The 21,061-nt window shown below is 36.7% G+C and overlaps 1 protein-coding gene across 10 annotated transcripts in view; it reads left to right on the forward strand.

The window, feature by feature from the left end:
* Positions 1-21,061, forward strand: part of ATG4C (autophagy related 4C cysteine peptidase) — an 84,679-nt gene that overhangs the window by 22,428 nt on the left and 41,190 nt on the right. For 7 of the 10 annotated variants that reach the window (XM_072820547.1, XM_072820549.1, XM_072820548.1 and 4 more), the window contains 2 exons: positions 4,569-4,712; positions 10,825-10,908. In XM_072820547.1, the coding sequence (XP_072676648.1) occupies positions 4,637-4,712; positions 10,825-10,908 (160 nt within the window). In that variant the 5' untranslated portion in view covers positions 4,569-4,636. Of the gene's footprint in view, positions 1-300; positions 448-4,568; positions 4,713-10,824; positions 10,909-21,061 lie in introns of all 10 variants that reach the window. The other 3 variants (XM_072820544.1, XM_072820546.1, XM_072820541.1) reach the window with 2 other exon arrangements.

The raw sequence follows: 21,061 nt of genomic DNA on the forward strand, positions 1-21,061 counted from the left end.
GTGTAGAACATTGATTTGATACTTGTATACATTGGGAAATAATCACCACCATAAGTCTAGTTATCTGGTACCATACAAAGTAATGAATTTGTTTTTCTTGTGGTGAGAACTTTTAAGATTTACTCTTAGCAACTTCCAAATATACAATACAATTTTATATTGTATAGCCACCATTGTTGTATATTACATCGCCATTGCTTATTTATTTTATAACGGGAAGTTTGTATCTTTGATCCTGTTCACCCATTTTGCTTACTCCCACGCCCCACTGCCCCTTTGGCAACCATTTTGTTTTTAAAGGGGAGCCGCAGTGGGAGAGAGAGAAAGAATCTCAAGCAGATTCCCTTCTGAGTGCAGAGCCCGCATCAATCCCATGAACCTGAGATCATGACCTGATCTGAAACCAAGAGTTGGATGCTCAACCGACTGAGCCACCCAAGCATCCTAGTTAGTGGCTTTTTAACAATACAAAAATTAAATTCTAAAACTTACATCTGTTCTTTGTATAAGATTTGAAAAAGGTAGACAATAGTAGTATAAAAATAACCACACACAATTTTATATCCAGAGAAACTTGTCAATTTTTGATATACTTCTAATTTTTTCCCTGCTCCTTCCCCAGCTAGTATCATATAATGCATAAAGTTTTAGATTCTGCATTGTTTCCCCATTATCACAAACTTTCTGGAGACTTTTTTTTTTTTTTAATTGGTTTGAGAGAGAGAGTGTGCAAGTGCATACAAGTGGAGGGAAGAGCAAAGGGAGAAGGAGAGAGGAATCTTAAGCAGACTCCACACTGAGCATGGAGCCTGATACAGGGCTCAATCTCATGACTCTGATATTATGACCTGTGCAGAAATCAAGAGTCAGACACTTAACCAACTGAGCCAACCAGGCACCCCTCAGGAGACATTTTTATTTATTTATTTTTTTTTAAATTTTTTTTTTAAATTTTTTTAAATTTTTTTTTTAATTTTTTATTTATGATAGGCACACAGTGAGAGAGAGAGAGAGAGGCAGAGACACAGGCAGAGGGAGAAGCAGGCTCCATGCACCGGGAGCCCGACGTGGGACTCGATCCCGGGTCTCCAGGATCACGCCCTGGGCCAAAGGCAGGCGCTAAACCGCTGCGCCACCCAGGGATCCCTCAGGAGACATTTTTAATGGATCTATCAATCAATCATGTAGATGCACATTTTAATAAACCTCCTTGCTTTTCTAAATTTTGTTAAATTATGCAATTTTCTGGAGGAAAATTTTTTATTCTAGTTGTCAGTGAAAAAATTTCCAGTTGATAGAATTTTACAGCTTATAAAAATGCTAAGTGATATATCAATTTAATCAGTTCACTGATTCATTTAATAAACATATTTTGAGACCAGTCACATGCCAAGCAGAGCTTAAGGACATTCAAAAAGTTGACCATCTAGTGTAAGAGGTAAGAAGATTACAATACAGTGTGATGAATGCCATGATAGAGGAGGACAAAAGAATCCTATGGGAGCTAAGAGCACGGCCATCTATTTTAGTTTGAGGTATGGAGGGGGTTAGAAATCTTACAAGTCTGACCAGAAGAGATGAAACTTAAGCTGGGTCTTAGGAACTCATGATAACAAGGTAGTCAAAAAGTAAGGGTGAGCAGGAAGGCCTTCTAGGTGGAGGAAACAGCACATGCAAAGACATGGAAGCATGTCCAGTTTAGGAAGCTTTAATATTAATATTAAAAGTGGCTTCAGTGTATGGTACATGTGAAGGAGTAGTAAGAGAGGAAGCTAAGTAAGAGGGCAGATATAATTTCTTGAAGGGCCTTGAATATTCTCAAGGCTAAGGGTGTAAACATAAATAAGGCAAAGTCCTTGAGGAACATCTTTGTAGCTCTAATTCTCATTCTCCGTATTATGTAGCATTCTAAGGTGTAATTTGTTCCTCTTTCAGATTACATTACACATCTCAACTTTCCCTCAAATCAGTTATAAAACAAGTACTTATAAGCTACATTTATTCTTAAAGTAAGAAAACATTTTCTGTTGTAGATTTAAGCCATTCTTTTTTTTTAATTTTTTTTAAAATTTTTATTTATTTATGATAGTCACACAGAGAGAGAGAGAGAGGCAGAGACATAGGCAGAGGGAGAAGCAGGCTCCATGCACCGGGAGCCTGATGTGGGATTCGATCCCGGGTCTCCAGGATCGCGCCCTGGGCCAAAGGCAGGCGCCAAACCGCTGCGCCACCCAGGGATCCCTAAGCCATTCTTTTTTTTTAAAAAGATTTATTTATTTAAAAGAGAGAGAAAGGGAGCAAGGATAGGGGGAGAGGGAGAGAGAGAATCTCCAATACGTTGGAGAATGTCATCAGTTCTCCAATAGCTCTTGCTCACACCTCACCTTTAAGCTCCAGATCTATATATCCAACTGCCTAGTTGGCTTCTCTAGAATACCTCTAGAATGTAAGCTCCATGAGAGCTTTTACACTACTTTTGTCCTAAGCCATATCTGCATTTCCTTGAACAGTGTCTGGGAATACTTTATTAAATAATTAAATAAATGAATGATTCTTTAATGTATCTCTCAGAGCATCTCAAACTACATACAAGTCAAATTCATGATCTTCTCTAACCTGACCTTCTTCTGATGCTCCCTGTTTCAATGGTTGGTACCTTTTATTTAGTTTCACAAGCCAGGAACATTGGTGTATCTGGCATACTATCTTTCTTGCCTTCCATATTCATTTAATCATCAAGACATTGAATTTTTGACACATTTCCTAATATGTCTGTTTTTCTCACTTTCTGTTGCTCCATTCCAAGCTATTATCATCTCTCTTGTAGTCCTGTACAGTACTAATAAACTCTAATTGTGTACTCTCGTCCTTTTTAATCTATTCTTTGTGCTGCTATGGGAGGCAAACCCACAGATCAGATTCTTTTATTTATTTATTTATTTATTTATTTATTTATTTATTTATTTATTTATTTTTTATTTTTTATTTTTTTTTCACAGATCAGATTCTAATATTCCTGTTAGAAACCAATTGTTCTTAGGATAAGCAACAAAATTCTTAGCATGGTGTACAAGGCCGTGTGTGCTGTAGCCCATGTTAAACCTATGGCTATATCTCAAGCTCCCTTTTTTCTCTGTTCTAGTCACATTGGCTTTTAAAATTTTTCCAGTGGACCATGCTTTCTCCTGCTTCAATTGTATTGTATAATTAGTAGCTTTTAGTACATATAAAATTGAATGTGTACTGTTAGAGAAATAAATGTATCAATACTTTTGAGTAGATATTTATAATACCTAAAAGGGAAATGTTCTGTGCAGTATTCTTGAAAAGTAAACTGTGTGAATTATTGCAAATAAGCACAAGCATTCTAAGGTGTAATTTGTTCCTCTTTCAGATTACATTACACATCTCAACTTTCCCTCAAATCAGTTATAAAACAAGTACTTAAAAGCTACATTTATTCTTAAAGTAAGAAAACATTTTCTGTTGTAGATTTAAGCCATTCTTTTTTACAAAAAGATTTATTTATTTAAAAGAGAGAGAGAAAGGGATAGGGGGAGAGGGAGAGAGAGAATCTCCAGCAGACTTTCTGCTGAGTACAAATCCCAGTGTAGGGCTTGATCTAAGGACTTGGAGATCATGACCTGAGCTGAAATAAGGAATCCCTTGCCTAGCTGACTAAGCCACCTATGTGCCCCTAAACCATTCTGTTTTTTAAAAAGATGCTGCAGGGGGTGCCTAGGTGGCTCAGTCATTAAGCGTCTGCTTTCAGCTCAGGTCACAGGGTCCTGGGATCGAGCCTCACATTTGGCTCCCTGCTCATTGCAGAGCCTACTTCTCCCTACCCCTCTGTACCTCCCCCTGTTTGTGCTTGCCCTCTCTCTCTATCTCTGTCAAATAAATAAATAAAATCTTAAAAAAAAATGCTGCAGTATTGAGGTAGGAAGGAAAGGTAGGAAATGCCTTAAAATGATAGTAGTGACTTAATCAGTTTAAGTGGAATCCTCCATTCTGAAGATAGTTACCGTTTCTTACAAGATTTAAAACCATCTTCTCTCATTACAAATAAAACAATTCTTGAATAGTCTCACAAGCACTAAAGCTGAGTTGGTTGTTTTTTTTTTTTTAATTTTTTTTTTAAATTTTTATTTATTTATGATAGTCACAGAGAGAGAGAGGGGGGCAGAGACACAGGCAGAGGGAGAAGCAGGCTCCATGCACCGGGAGCCTGATGTGGGATTCGATCCCAGGTCTCCAGGATCGCGCCCTGGGCCAAAGGCAGGCGCCAAACCGCTGCGCCACCCAGGGATCCCCTGAGTTGGTTTACTAAGCTGATATGTTGTTCTTAATTGTGAGTACTTGGAGGAGATTGTTGTTTGGTTTTGTGTGGTATTTGGTATTTATTTTTTGTAATTATTTATAGAATAAATTATATTCTGTTATGTAAAATGAAAAATTGGTTTGCCCATTTGCAGTTTAAATTGTACTTAATCACAAGTAAAACTTCAGCAGTATTGCCATATAATATATACTCATTACTTATTTTTCTTTAATAATTTTTCTTTTAGTCAGTACAAAAGATTTAACTTTACAGAAGAATGCAATCAAGTAATGGCTTTTTCCTTAGAATTTGAATATGGAGGCCACAGGAACAGATGAAGTTGACAAGCTAAAAACTAAATTTATATCTGCTTGGAACAACATGAAATATAGTAAGTATTATTTAAAAACTGTATAGATCCAAAGAAACATTTGAAGATGTATATAATTTGCCTTATTAAGTCACAATTGCTTAAGTTTCTCTTTCAATGAATAATTTCTATAAGAATGTAGATAAGCATATATCCTGAAGAAAGAGCCAAATATCATCATAAGCATTGTCTAGAAACTCAGGCATACTATGTGGGTCCATTTTTCTTTAAACATTCAGAAGCAGATGGAATTTATTTAAGTGATGTTAACACCTCGGTTTTTCAAACTCAGTTTCAGGCAATTTCATATATAAACTAGGGGAAGCAAGCAAAAATAGACCTTTGAACACACAAAGCAGAGTTCACACTCTAATGATACCTATGAATTTCTTTTAGGAGTACTCCTAGACCTTTATTTTTAACCTAGTTATTCTTGGTTTGCAAGCAAATCCAGTAAGGATCATAAGGTGGTTTTGAAACCCACTTTGGACTAGAAACAAATTGGAGATGAAGAAAGTTTCAAAAATGGAGAAATACTTAGCAGAATCAGCTGCAGCATAAGAAGTTCATATCCATACAATAGGAAAGATAACATTTAGCAAAACCCCTTTATAATGCAAATTCAGGTAAAATATAATTGACAGTGGCTCCTGGTTCACTGGAAGGCATGGACAGCAAGCTCTTTAGATGGTTATAACTTGGTAATAATGAGACATTGCATTTTGAAAACTCTGAACATTGATTTTTAAAAAATTGAGATATAATTTACATATTAAAGAATGTACCCTTTTATGATTCAGTGGTTTTTTGTATATTTACAAGACTGTACAACCATCATCACCCCCAAAGCAACCTTATACCCATTCATAGCTACTCCCTATTCTTCCCCACCTCTCTCTATTGTCCATTATACAATGTCGCCACCCATGTGCCCCATCCATTTTTTTATTAGAGCCATTCTAGTGGGTGTGAGTATGTTGCTGAGTTTGATTTGCATTACCTTGATGAATAATGATGTTAAGCATTTTTTATATACTTATTGGCTATTTGTATATATTATTATTATTTTTTTAAGATTTTACTTATTTATTCATGAGAGACACAGAAAGAGAGAGGCAAAGACACAGGCAGAGGGAGAAGCAGGCTGCATGCAGGGAGCCCGATGTGAGACTCGATCTGGGAAGTCCAGGATCATGCCCTGAGCCAAAGGCAGGCACTAAACTGCTGAGCCACCCAGGGATTCCCTTGGTGTTGTATTTTATTAGCTCTAACTGTTATTTTGTGAATTGTTATTTAACCTATTATTTACATTTGTGTTGTTTTCAATATCTAGATATTTTAAGTGTCCATAGTAAAATTATGACAATCTCTAATCTCAAAGGAACAGATTAGATTGTTCAGGGTAACTAAGTATTCTAGATAGCTTCAAGTTATGGAGTAGTATTTTTGTTTGATTTTATTGGTGAAAATCATTGTAAAATGTCTTATGTATTTTTATTGGTGAAAATCATTGTAAAATGTTTTATGTATTTTCCTTGCTTAGAGTTTGTATAGTATGTGTGGTGTAGAAAGGACTAACACTGACTGAACACTGATTAGCACACTAGCATTTTGTAGATAATTTGTGTACCTTATCATTTAAATCTCATATCTTTCTGAGTTTTTTTTTTTAAATTTTTTGTAATTAGAAAACTGAGATTAAGTGACATATCCATGGTCATATCTAGGTCATAACTCTTGAACTGGTCATAACTCTTGAAACTGGTATTCAAATCCAGCCTCCCTTGTTCCTCAGTCTTGCTGTTTTCTGAATACAGTGGAACATAAGTTAGGATTGTTTTCATCAATTTTAATATTATAAAATGATGAAGATGGAACTAGAAATGGCATAGCATTTAAGATTTAAAAGGCTGTGGACCTTACTTTCTTGTAAAACTTTCATTTTTGCTTTCTTCTCCCCTCCCCCCTTTTATTTCCATGACTTTATGAGGTATATAAACTGGACTACCCTTTTAAAATAGTAATAAGTAAACCATCCTTTTTTTTTTTAACCATCCTTTTTCTGCATGTTTTTGATCCTCCAGAAAATCATTACCATCTGTTATTTCTATGTTCTTTGGCTTGTTTACATCTTTTAAAGACTTGTGATTTTCAATTTGCTGACTTAAGGGACTATAGGTTTTGTAATATTCTGTTTATGGTAGTTGGTCTCCAAAGATGGTCCTTAGTAAGGATCTTTAATCATATCTTGTGTTGTCTCTTTTCTCATTGAATCTGGGTTGGCCTGTGCTTTATATTAGCTGATAGAATGAGATAGAAATGAGGCTGTGTCAATTCTATGTCTGGCCATTAAGAGGCAACTTCTACTTGCTCTGTTTTGGAGCTCTGAACTGTTATGTAACGAACTTAGGTACTCAGCTGGAGAAATCACATGGAGAGGCCACATGAAGAAGAAAGGCCCTGAGACTACATAGGAGAGAAAGCAGCAGCCAATGCAGTGTCTCAACTGAGTCTCTCCATCTGATTTTTACTACATTAGAGACTCTAAGCAAGACCAGCAGGAGAACTTGAGCCCAGTCAACCCACAGAACTGTGTGATAGAAGGAAAAAAGTTGTTTCAAATTAAGTTGTGAATTGGTTTGTTAAACAGGAACAAATAATTGAGACACTGTTCCAGTTTATCTCTTGATTTTTTTTTTTTTTTGTAATTGAGAGAAAGTAAAGTGAGATGAACAGATCATAAGTATACAATTTCCAGAGTGTGACACATGTTTATACCTGTGAAATTAACAATCTAATCAATATATAGAAAATTTCCTTCACCTCAGGAAGTTTCTTCATTCTTCTTTCTGGTCAATGCTCACCCCTCATAGAAAGTCACTGCCCTTTGTCAATTTATTTAATGGCTTGTTTGCCAAATTAAGTTACTTTTCTTTCTTTATTTAGTTTTATTTAATTAGTTTTTATTTAGAAATCATAATGACATTTAATTTGCCTGTCTCGCCTCTCTGCTCCTATAAATTGAGATGTAGAGGTAAAAACTAGGGGAGATTGAGGAATAAAATAAAAAATATATTCTTGAGTATAAGAATTCTGATGAATATATATTTTTCAATATGTGTTAGAATAACTTATTTATAATCATACTTCTTATTCATGGCTCTTTCCAATGCTCCAGGCTCTGTTATCCTATGCCTCTATGGATTTTACATCCTTCATTTTTCCATCTCTGTGTGCCTTAGTGCCCTGGTTCAGCATCAGCAAGCTAGGGCAGAGATAATGGTACATTTCTTACAATGCATTTAAAAAGATAAAATGAAAATTGATCAGTTAAAACTAAACAATTAAAAGAAAAAAGAATATAGACTAGTCACTTGGCATACTAGTCTAATTCAGCTCTCATATGCCTGTGGAAAAAGAGAAAAATGGCTGGACCTTATGAGAAGTCCTAAGTCTTCTTTATGTACCTAGCATCCTGGAGTATTAAAGGAGGTCAGACTACTATGAGGGGTTAGGCCCTACCAGGATTTGCACAGGAAGTACAAAAGTGAGAGTGTGTACCATATGAATGATGGTTGAGCTTCAAAGCACTATAAATCTGTGCTCACGTAAAATGTGGATCCTTGCCATGCCCCAGGCTCTAAGAAATCAGATTTGAAACTTCTCTTTTCTTGAGGAAAGACTGGTGACTCTTCAGAGGGGGTAGGCGGAGAGTAAAGCATAGAGAGAAAGAGAGAAGTTCCTCCTTAAGGATTGTTTCCTTTTATTTGAGGGTGTTTTTGTGAAGTTTTTCAAATTTGCCTAGAAAATGCCTTTGGAGGGGAAGGGGTTGTTACTATTTGGGGGATTAGAATCATTCTGGTATAGTAGTAATAATATTTCTAAGACAATATGTTTGTAAACTGCCTAGCCTACTTCCTGGTATACAGTAGGTGGTCAGTGAATACTAATTTCCCACTGATGTTCAGAGAAGAGCATCAGAGCCTTAGGAAAAAAATGGCTTAGAAGTGCGTACATGAACCAGAAGAAGTAGCATTTAGATAGGCTGATATTGGGGAGGACATTTTTGTCATGGGATAGTAGGAGCCAAATAGCAAACCTCACTTTGAGTACAGGTGAAAAGTAGCAGAAAAGATGACTATACAGGTAATTTGTGTCATATTTTGGAAAGTCCTTAGTGTCACTGAGAGGTTCATAATAAATCTGTTACGGAATGAGTCACTGAAGATGGCTTTTAGGCGGAAGAGTTACCTAATCAAAGCTGAGCCATGGGGAGATGAATTTGGCAGTGACACGTGGCATATGCTAGAGCAAAGAAAGCCTGATGACACAGAAACCATTCTGGAGAATAGTGTAGTAATCGAAGCTGAATGAAAGCCTGATTCATGTGTTTGATTTTCCATTCTTTTTTTCCAGCAAATTCAAATACTTGCATAATTCTTATCATGAATACATATTTTTATGTATTTGTTTTTTATACGTGTTTGTATTATAGTACTTTGGGGAGCATTTTCATAAGAATCACTGATTTTAAATTTTCTAACAATTCTTCAATATAAATAGCAGGTAGTCTACTTAAGAGTAGACCTAAGGGGCAGTCCCGGTGGCGCAGCGGTTTAGCGCCGCCTGCAGCCCACGGCGTGATCCTGGAGACCTGGGATCAAGTCCCGCATTGGGCTCCCTGCAAGGAGCCTGCTTCTCCCTCTGCCTGTGTCTCTGCCTCTCTCTCGCTCTGTATCTCTCATGAGTAAATAAAATAAAATCTTAAAAAAAAAAAAGTAGACCTAAGTCTGTTGACTCCCAATTTCATATTCTTTCTGCTTATATGTTTTTGCATTTTGTTTTATTTTATTTACTTTATTTTTTTTAAAGATTTTATTTATTTATTCATGAGAGACACACAGAAAGAGAGGCAGAGACACAGGCAGAGGGAGAAGCAGACTCCACGCAGGGAGCCTGATGCGGGACTCCCCGATGCGGGACTCGATCCCGAATCTAGGATCACACCCGGGGCGGAAGGCGGGGCTAAACTGCTGGGCCACCGGGGCTGCCCTGTTCTTGCATTTTATTTTATTTTTATTTCTTTTTAAAAGATTTTATTTATTTTATTTATTCATAGAGACACACACACACACAGAGAGGCAGAGAGGCAGAGACACAGGCAGAGGGAGAAGCAGGCTCCATGCAGGGAGCCCGAACGTGGGACTCGACCCAGGGTCTCCAGTATCACGCCCTGGGCTGCAGGCAGCACTAAACCGCTGCGCCACCGGGGCTACCCTGTTCTTGCATTTTAGAAGCAGCTTTCAAGGCTACCATAAGCAGTCAGGAATTTCATATACTTGGGAATATTCAGGGCTGTAATGCAAATGTTTTTCTCAGGAAACCGAGAACTATAAAAAAACAAACAAAAGGAGGGCCGTCTGGGTTGCTCAGTTGGTTGAGCAACCGATTCTTGGTTTTGGCTGAGGTCATGGTCTCTGGGGTGTGGGGAAAAAACCAAGGGAATACTGGACGTATACAGTTTAGTAGGAAGAAAACTGGAACAATTGGAGTTTGCAGCTACAGCTGAGGATTAGGAACTGAGAGGTGGAAAACTGAGAAGAGGATCTCTAAAAGCTTTATTTGCTACTTTCAGAGATCCTCAGGTGGCTAAAATGATGGTGTTATAATATTTCCCTAGAAAACATCGATCCACATTTATCACAAGCACTAGTGTACTGTGTTACCTTATCCCTAAATTACTTCATTGGAATGATGGAAGGGAATATAAAAAATTGGTAACATTTATTGTATTTGGGAAAAGAGGTTGATGTCATAAACTGGAGTAGAATTTGTATTTTTTAAATTTTATTCCATAAGAACATTGTGACCTGTTTGAAAAGAAATTAAACTCTTTTCTTTCTCATGTCCTTTACGTGGATAGAATGTGTTTAAAATACTTAATTATATTTGAATGTAACATAAATGGCCTGTATTTTCAGTTCATTGTCCATATATTTTGCTATTCTTGCAAAAAAATGCATGTCTATAGTTGAGAATTAACTATTTGAAATAAAAAAAAAAAGGAAATGCTGCTAGACTCTTAGTCTGAAATCCTTAAATTGCAAAACTACTTTTCTGTTTTCTTGTTTAGGTTGGGTGTTGAAAACAAAAACATATTTTAGTAGAAATTCCCCTGTATTATTGCTTGGAAAATGTTACCATTTTAAATTTGAAGGTAAGTGCTAAATTTATAACCCATTTAAAATCTTTGTCAAAATTCATTGTGTAACTATTTTCATTGTTTTAGTTCTAGATAATCTACTTTTGGCATATTTCTTTTTTTTTTTTTTTTTAAGATTTATTTATTTTATTCAGAGAGAGAGAGACTGAGAGGCAGAGACACAGGCAGAGGGAGAAGCAGGCTCCATGCAGGGAGCCCGACATGGGACTCGATCCGAGGTCCCCAGGATCACCCCCCAGGCTGCAGGCGGCGCCAAACCACTGCGCCACCGGGGCTGCCCCGCTGCGCCACCTGGGCTGCCCGGCATATTTCTTTTTGTTTTTTACTTATACTTCTTTTATTGTAGTAAAATACACATAAAATTTACCATCTTAATAATATTCAACTGTACAGTTTGATGTATTAAATACATTCATAATATTGTACTAATAACATTACTACCATTTGTCTCCAGAAGTTTTCATCTTGTGAAACTGAAACTCCCCAGCCATCTTTCTGTTAGCCTCTGGCAACCACCATACTACTTTTTATTCCTGTGTTTTGGCATATTTCTTTTAAGAGCCTGTGTTTTATGTAACACAAAATATATTGCCGTATGATTTGGGTTCCTTTTTTTTTTTTTTTTTTTTGATTTGGGTTCCTAATAAACTCCTTGAGGTTGAGGATTATGACTTCTTTTGTTATATCCCTCATAGTTATGGACTTAACAATAGTATGAGTGCTAATAAGTAAATATGATTTGAATTGATATTTTTTATCAATTAGTATTTTTTATCAAGTTCTCTGGTAACTTTATTATTATTATTATTATTTTTAAAGATTTTGTTTATTTATTCATTAGAGACACAGAGAGAGAGGCAGAGACATAGGCCGAGGGAGAAGCAGGCTCCCCGTGGGGAGCCCGATTCAGGACTCCATCCCAGGACCCCAGAACCACAGCCGGAGCCAAAGGCAGATAGATGCTCAACCATTGAGCCACCCAGGTGCCCCTAATGAGTGCCTTCTATGTGTCAAGCATCGTGCTAAGCTCTTTGTAAAATGTCTTTAATTCTTACCACCAGCCTACGAGGTTGATTCAGATATCCTTACCATAATGAGTATGGAAACAGGAGCTTAGAGAAGTTAAGTAATTTATCCAAAGTCACACACATTAAATGGCACAGCTGAAATTTAAACCAAGACTATGTCTCACTTTACTACTGGTGTTTTTTCTACTATATGTCTTTGCTTGGTTTTGTGTGTATGAGTGTATATTTTGTGTGAATGTGCATGTATGTGTAAGAGAGAGGGAGAGAATGTGCGTGAGAGTATGTTATTCATTATCAAAGGTTTAATTTTTGGTTGACCTATTTTGGCATATCATTTATCAACAATTTTCTAAAACCTTGTAAATGTAATAATAACAGCTAACATTTATTATTTATAATGTGCCAGGCAGCATTTTAAGTAATTTACATGTTTCACTAATTGAATTCTCACATCATTCTTGAGGGATGAATAAGAAGGTGATGGACGAAGAAGGGATGCATTTTAGGTAAATAGAATGGCACAAGGTATTAGAGAGTATATTTAAGAAACAGAGATGTCCAGTGTTGGTATGGTGGGAGAAAATACTGAAATGGATCAAATAATGGAGAGCTTCTTGAGTGCTATGCTAAAAAGTTATGTCATTTGTTTATAGGCAGAGGAGAATATGGGCTTTGGAGTCAGACAGGTGCTTTGAATTTTTGCTCTTTTTACTAATTAGTTGTTACTTAAAGCAAATTATTTATTCTTCCTAAGTATTAATGATAATTGTTTCATAAGGGTTTAGTGATGTGCCTGGTACATATAAGCATCCTAAGTAGTAGTATGAGTCATGATATAGGAAATTGGAGAAAAAGTTATTAGAATTTTAAAAATTCAATTAAAAAATTTTAAAAGCAATCTCTACACCCAGCTCTAACTTATGGCCCCAAGATCAAGAGTCCCATGTTCTACTGACTAAGCCAGCCAGGCACCCTTTATTAGAATTTTTTTTTTTAAGGATAGCACTATATGTTTTTGGGAAGAAATACTTTGAACTTTGATCCTTGCAGTAGGCTCTTGGGGGTCCTCAACTCGAGAGACAAAAAGTAAATGATTGTAAGACATATGAATGAGACAAATAGAGAAGACTACAGTTGACCCTTGAACAACAGGTTTGAACTGCACAGGTCCACTTATGTGTGGATTTCTGCACAGTATAGTAATGTATTTTCATTACTTTTTTCATTACTTACATTACTTAGTAATGTAAGTATACATGTATACTTAATGTATTTAAGTATAGTAATGTATTTTCTCTTCCTTGTTTTTTTTCTTAATAATATTTTCTTTAATTTATTATAAAAATACTGTATATACTACATATAACATGTAAATATGTGTTAATTGACTATGTTATCAGGTAAGGCTTCTGGTGAACAATAAGCTATCAGTTTAAGTGTTTGGGGACTCAAAAGTCATATATGGATTTTTGAGTACAGGGTTGCGGTTGGAGCCCCTAACCCCACATTGTTTAAGGATCAACTGTATTTTGCTTTGGTTTAGGAGTGGTGATACAGGGATGGAGAGGGTGTGGGGATCTGGAGGGAGAAAAGAGAGGAGCTAGAATGGTGGTAGGAGGCTTCATGTCTATTGAGACATTCCCTTGTTGACATACCCTGATCTTAAGTGAAGTCAGTTAAGCTTACGAAATGCTGGATCTAGGAGGAGTTCTTTTGGAAAGGGGATGAATTTGACATGTGGAATGAAGAAGACAACTCATTGCAGTGGCTGGATGCAGGGAGGACCATTAAAGCTTAAGCTATGGAGAACTAGCAGAAATCCTGGGGGCTAGCTTTGGACTCCTACATCTCACAAAATTTGGGGCATAAGTAAGTTTACTAAGTTTTCAAGATATAGAGAGTGGGAGTGCCCAGTTGGTTTCTTAATTAGAATGATTTTAGAGCAACAGAATGCCAAATTTCACATGATTTTTTTTCAGTAATCATATATTGAGAATGTACTGGTTAGGACATTGATCTTGCCCAGAAGGAGCACATACTAATAATAACTAAATACATATTTTAGAAGAATAACTGACAGAAGAATGATTTGAAGTCAGTTGAGTCAGCTCAGCAGTTTAGTGCCACCTTCAGCCCAGGGAGTGATCCTGGGGTCCTGGGATCGAGTCCCATGTCGGGCTCCCTGCATGGAGCCTGCTTCTCCCTCTGCCTGTGTCTCTGCCTCTTTCTCCTTCTGTGTCTCTCACGAATAAATAAAAATAAAATCTTTAAAAAAATGAAGTCAGTTAACAGGCAAGATACAATGACTCTGATATAGGGTAGTAGAAATGGAAAGGAGGAGATGGATTTGAGATATTTTAAGATAGTATCAACACCATTTAATAAATGATTTGGTTTAGTAACATGAGAGACAGGAGGTAAAGAAGACTTAAAAACTATTATCTTGGATGATAGGTGTATTAGTAACCAAATGTGCTATACTGAAGGAAGCATGGGTTTGGGGGTACATGTAGTATTTGAAGTAGACTATTTAGAAATGAACAGTCGGAATGAAGTAAACTATTTAGAATTGATTTGTATTTATTTTCAAAGTGGTGGCATTTGAGGCCAATGGGTAAGGTCACATTGATGGAAAGTACAGGTGGAGAACATCCATCTTTAAGGATATCCTGATAAGGAAGAATTAGTGAATGAAATTAAGAAGGAACAGGCAATATGTAGGACAAATACCCACAATGGTATATTATCATAGAGATCAAAGGAAAGAGACTTTCAGGAAGAAGGAGTTGGACAAAATGCCCGATGCTCAAAAGAGGTCAAGTAGGAAATAACCTTAGTAGAGGCTCTAGGATTTGTTAATGAGAAATTGCTGATGACTTTTGAGAGAGTAGTTTCACCAGAGTGGTAAAGGTAGAAAAGAACAGCAGCTAACCTACATTTATTGATGTGGGTCTGTGTTATGCATCAAGGCCAAATTGTATTGTTTTAAGGAGCTAGTGGTATGACACTGTGGTAGAGAAAAGCTTCTTATTTATTTATTTATTTTTAAGATTTTACTTAATATTTGAGAGAGAGAAAGAGTGAGTGCAGGAGCAGGGGGAAGGGGCAGAGAGAGAGACAAGCAGACTCTGCACTGGGCAGGGAGTCTGACACTGGGCTCAATCCCAGGATCCTGAGATCATGACCTGAGCCAAGGTCAGATGCATAACCCGCTGAACCACTTAAGCACTCCAGAGAAGAACTTCTTATATAAAACATAAAAACACAGCCTATACAGGAAAATATCAATCAATTTGACCAAATACAAATTTAAAATATCTACATGACAAAAGAAACCAAAGTTTCATAGCAAGCCAGAGAGAGAAGATATTTGCACACTCTCATCCTCTTTTTTTTGTGTGTAGATATTCTATCTGTGTGTGTATCACACAATGATCTTTCTCTCTTTCCATCTATATCTTAAATAAAATGTTAGTCTCCAAAATAATGAACTACAGATTAATAGAAGCACATAAACAACCCAGGAAAAAATGAGCCAAGAAAATGAACAGGTCAGGTGCTTTTTAAGTAGAAATTTGAATGGCCAAATGCTATGCTATGCTAGTAATAAAGGGAGTGCAAATTTCTTAGTCATCAGATTTGCAAAAATGGAAAGATTTCATGATAGCAGATGTTAGCAAGACTGAAGAAATAGGAACTCAAGCACTGCTGATGGGAGCGTATTTAAACTGGTACAGCCTCTTCCTGAGTAATTTGAGAGTACTTAGAAAAATTGGAAATACATACAACTTAGGACCCAGCAACTTGACCTTTAAGTATTTACTACAGAGAAGTTCTCTGTAATTGTGGACAGCACATGTACAAGGATGTTTATTGTAGCTTCATTTAAGCAAATATTTTATTTAGCAAATAAAAAGTTGGAAACAACTTAAGGATTCATTAGTAGGGAATTTGATGAATAAGGTTATTCGTTTATTCCACAAATATTTATTGAGAGCCTTATAATGTGCCAGGCACTGGAGTTAATGCTGAAAGTATGACAGGTACAGTCCTTATTCTCAAGGAGCTTGCTGTCCAGCAGATGAGAGACATCCAACAAACAAGTACAAAAGTTATTCCCATAGGGTATCTGTGATGGAGCAGAAGTACAGGCTGCTATAAAACTACAGAAGGAGACCAAATTGGAAAGATTGCTAATGGATGCATTTCAAAATAGCTAAAACAATACGGGGATGTATTAATGTACACAAGCAGAAGTCCTATGTAGGGATGGCACTAGGTTGGTTAATTCAGTGCCTCTGTGACATCAAGGGCTCATGCTCTATTCATCTTCCTACTCTGCTAATCTTAGCATGTTGGCCTTATCTTCATCTACTGCTCTTTAAAGTAGCAAGTATCTGTTTCAGCACCAAGCTGGGGTGTATGACAGATAGGACAGAATCCAGTGGGAAAAAGGCCCTTTTCTTCAGGGCACTTGGTGGCTCAGTGGTTGAGCGTCTGCCTTTGACTCAGGTCACGATCCTGAGGTCCTGGGATCGAGTCCTGCTTCGGGCTCCCTGCATGGAGCCTGCTTCTCTCTCTGCCTGTGTCTCTGCCTCTCTCTCTCTCTCTGTGTCTCTTATGAATAAATAAATAAAATCTTAAAAAAATTTTTTTCTTTGTATTATTTTTTTATTATAAATACTGAACTTTTATTACTTTAATAATTTTATATTAAATCTTTAAAATTTTGAAATTACGAATCATTCATACATAGAAAAGATAAAAACCTTGTGTATACACTTTTAAGGAGAGTAACAAAACTGTACTCAACAGGAAAAATACAACATTACTTTTATTTATTAACTTTTTTTTTTGTTTTTAAAGATTTTGTTTATTTATTCATGAGAGACACACAAAGAGAGAGAGAGAGGCAGAGACACAGGCAGAGAGAGAAGCAGGCTCCATGCAGGGAGCCTGACGCGGGACTCGATCCCAGGTCTCCAGGATCACACCCTGGGCTGAAGGCGGTGCTAAACCGCTGAGCCACCTGGGATGCCCTTTATTTAACTTTTAATTCAAGTATAGTTAACATACAGTGTTATATTAGTTTAAGGTGTATAATATGATGACTCAGTAATTCTATCCATTGATAATTGCTCTGTGCTCATCACAGTAAGTGTATTCTTGATCTCCTTAACATATTTCACCCATCCACCTACCTACCTCCCTCAGGTAACCACCAGTTTGTTTTCTATAACTAAGTCTGGTTTTTTTTGGTCTCTTTTTTCTTTGTTCATTTGTTTTGTTTCTTAGATTCCACATATGAGTGAAATTGTACGGTATTTGAGTAATTTTTAATCTCTGTATGCTTATTCTACCCAATTATAGCCCTCCCATGCCAAAAAATCCTATCGCAATGTCACCGGTGATTTTGAATGTCCTGTTTCTGATCTTTTTGAGAATGGAATCAAACTATATTTTGCTTCTGTTACTTCCTTATGACTTTCAAGGTTGTATTTTTAAGAACTGTCCATGTTGTTATGGTAGTTCTAGTTTTATTTTTATTGCTGCATAATATTCCACTATATGAATTAACACAAATCATTCATTCTATTATTGATGAGCATTTGGTTTGTTTTTTAGTTTTTCAACATTTTGAAAAACTAAACAGTATAGACAACAGTGTCTGTAGTGTTTTCTTGCATTATTTACTGATTTTTAATTCAATCTCATTGTAGTCAGACAAAATATTTTAAATATCAGTCAGTAATAGAATGAGATTATGTGTGTGTGTGTGTGTGTGTGTATTTATTTATTTGAGAGAGAAAGAGAGAGAGCATGATCAGGGGGAGGAGTAGAGGGAGAGGGAGAAGCAGACTTCCCGCTCAGCTGGGAGCTCGATGTGGGGCTCGATCCTAGGACCCCAAGATCACAACCCAAGCAGAAGGCAGATGCTTAACTGACTTAGCCACCCAGGTGCCCCAACAGAATGAGATCTAAAACGTGTTCAGATTTCTGGAAATTAAGTGATAGAGCTCTGTGTAAGTCCTCATTTCTTCGTGCATGCCATTTTTAAATAAAAGTTGTGATTTAAAAAATTCCAAATTCTGGGATGTTATTTCCACAACATTTGGGCATAACTCTGGCAAAATCTAGAGCAATGCTGATCCCTAAAAACAGTAGACAGGGTACAAAAAGCAATAGCACACAGAATAAGATCACTTGATATCTTACTTTAATGCCCTTTCTAATGTTCTACAAAGAGATCCCTAGGCAAAAGTCCATCCCTGAGATGCTTTTAGTTAAGAAAAAGCTTTTATTTTCTAGCCTTTTACTTTTAGTAACTTTTTTACTCTCTACTTTTTAAAAAAGTTCCTTTTTCCCTTTTGTCCATGTACTATTTTCATTCTTAAGGCTAAACTGATTGTCTGTAGATATTCCTCAGCTCAAAAATTAGGGAGAGATCCTTATCTTTGTTCAATTTACAGTTAAATCATTTTGGCCCCTATGATAGAATTGGTATGTCAGAGATAGCCTCAAATTACATTTTTCCCTAAAAGTTTCTGGGCCTATCATGTCTTGAATCATCTCAGAGAAAACCTAGAAAAATCCTATCAGATAGGGGCATGGTATCTGTGAAAAGATTAAGCTTACTTAGAATGAGATAAAATCCTCAATTGCTTCTCACACAGATAACCTGTAAAATTAAATTTGATATTTGGTCAAGATAATACTACCTGGCAGGACCACTTGGATTTATATAATATAAATATTATTTGTAATATATTTTATTTATTAATCAGAAATAGAGCATGAGCAGGGAGGAGGGGCAGAAGGAGAGGGAGAAGCAAGCTCCCCAGTGAGCAGGGAGCCCTGAGTAGACCGATCCCAGGATGCTGAGATCATGACCTGAGTTGAAAGCAGAGGCTTAACTGCCTGAGCTACCCAGGAGCCCCTGTACTACAAATATTGACATAACAATGCACAACATGGGCAGCCCTGGTGGCTCAGTGGTTTAGCCCAGGGTGTGATCCTGGAGACCCAGGATGGAGTCCCACGTCAGGCTCCCTGCATGGAGCCTGCTCCTCCCTCTGCCTGTGTCTCTGCCTCTCTCTCTCTCTCTCTCTCTCTCTGTGTCTCTCATGAATAAATAAATAAATAAACTATTTAGAAACGAACAAACAAAAAAACAATGCACAACATAATATCTTACACCGGGAAGGAAGAATTATATAAAGTGAAGAGTTTGTAGCTCAGGAAAGGTAGAGAGAGATAAATTTAAAAGCTTGAAAGATGCCAGATTTAGCCTAGTTAAAATAATTTAATTTTTTTTGCAAATGTGTTCTAATATTAGTAGAAATGAAATGATAGGTAAATTATCAAATTTAAGAATCTTACACTTAATGGGGCACCTGAGGGGCTCAGTTGGTTAAGTGCCTGCCTTCGGCTCAGGTCATACTCCCAGGGTCCTGGGAGCCCCAAGTCGGGCTCCCTGCTCAGTAGGGAGTCTACTTCTCTTTCTCCCTCTGTCTCTCCCCACGCTGGTGCTCACCTGTGCACATACTTTCTCTCTCTATCCAATAAATTAATAAAATCTTTTTAAAAAGAATCTTATATTTACTTACATTTTGGACATATTTGTAGGGCCATATTCAATTTCTAGGCATTTTTGTTTGTAATTACTTCAAATATTGAGAGAGATTCATTGATAATGGGAGCTTGGCAGTCATTTTTTGTATTGTCATTGAAACTGTATGCCACAAGTTAGCTCCATTAAGCTGAATATTATGAAGTTTAGGTGATTGTAATTTTTTCAGAATGAGCTTGAAGAAGGATAGATGTAGGAAGGATAAAGAATAAAAGCGTGATAAAATTGCTTTAACATCCTGCAGAAGGATAGTGGAAATAGAACTCCTTGGAATTGAGAGTTATAGGCAGATTTATCTATCCACCTGTCCAGCCACCCAAAACAAGAAACATTTATTAGGATCTACTTGTGTTAGGCACTGTGCTGCATGCTGAGGTTGTAAAGGTTTCTAAGATATTCTTTTTAGGAGTAATCAAGTAATGTCAGTTCATTTTGAGAGAGTAATCAAGGAATGTTAGTTCATTTGAGCCCTCATGTTTTGTTATTGGGCAAATAGTGACCATAGTTTTCCCATAGAAACTGTACTACAAATAATAAATTTGGAAAAGCTTCTTGAAATGAAAAATGTGGTAGCGCCTGGGTGGTTGGTTAAGCATCTGCCTTTGGCTCAGGTTCTGGGATGCAGCCCCAAGTGGAGCTCCCTTCTCAGGAGAGAGCCTGCTTCTCCCGCTGTCTCCGCCCCTCCCACCACTGGTGCGCTCTGTCTCTCTGTCTCTCTCAAATAAACAAACAAATAAATAAATAAATAAATAAATAAATAAATAAATAAATTCTAAAAAAAAAGACACGTGGGTAGGAGCAGTTTTTAAAAAATTTTATTTAAAAAGAAAATTTTATTTCAACGTGAAAGGATAACTATATTTTAGAATTTCATATTTTACTCTTTAGCTTCTTAGTTTTGATTTTATAACTTGAGTATAAATATTCATGATAATAAATACAATGTGCACATTTTATTTGATCTTTAGAACTAGTTTATGTGATTACATTCATCTTTACATATTGACAAATCATGATATTTTATTTGCAGATCTCATTTTAGAGAGCACTAATATGTATATCCTGAGCCAAATGAGGCAAAAGGAAAAGGTATTTTTATATTAACCCCTCATAAAAGAGTTGATTATATTTGGAATATAGGATATTATTAACAGTATTACTGATGATATCTTTTTTTCTTAAATATTTTATTTATTTATTCATCAGAGACAGAGAGAGAGAGAGAGAGAGAGAGAAAGGCAGAGACACAGGCAGAGGGAGAAGCAGGCTCCATGCAGGGAGCCAGACGTGGGACTCGATCCCGGGACCCCAGGATCACACCTTGGGCCGAAGGCAGCACTAAACCGCTGAGCCCCCCGGGCTGCCCTGATGACACCTTTTATTAGCTAGCTTAAGAGCATACAAAACATTTCCGCATCCATTCTCATTTGATTTTCCTAACAGTCTGATGAGGCAGAATAATATATATCTTCATTGAAATTGAGAAAAA

This window comes from Canis lupus, chromosome 3 (genome assembly GCF_048164855.1).
Source record: "Canis lupus baileyi chromosome 3, mCanLup2.hap1, whole genome shotgun sequence".
NCBI lineage: Eukaryota > Metazoa > Chordata > Mammalia > Carnivora > Canidae > Canis > Canis lupus.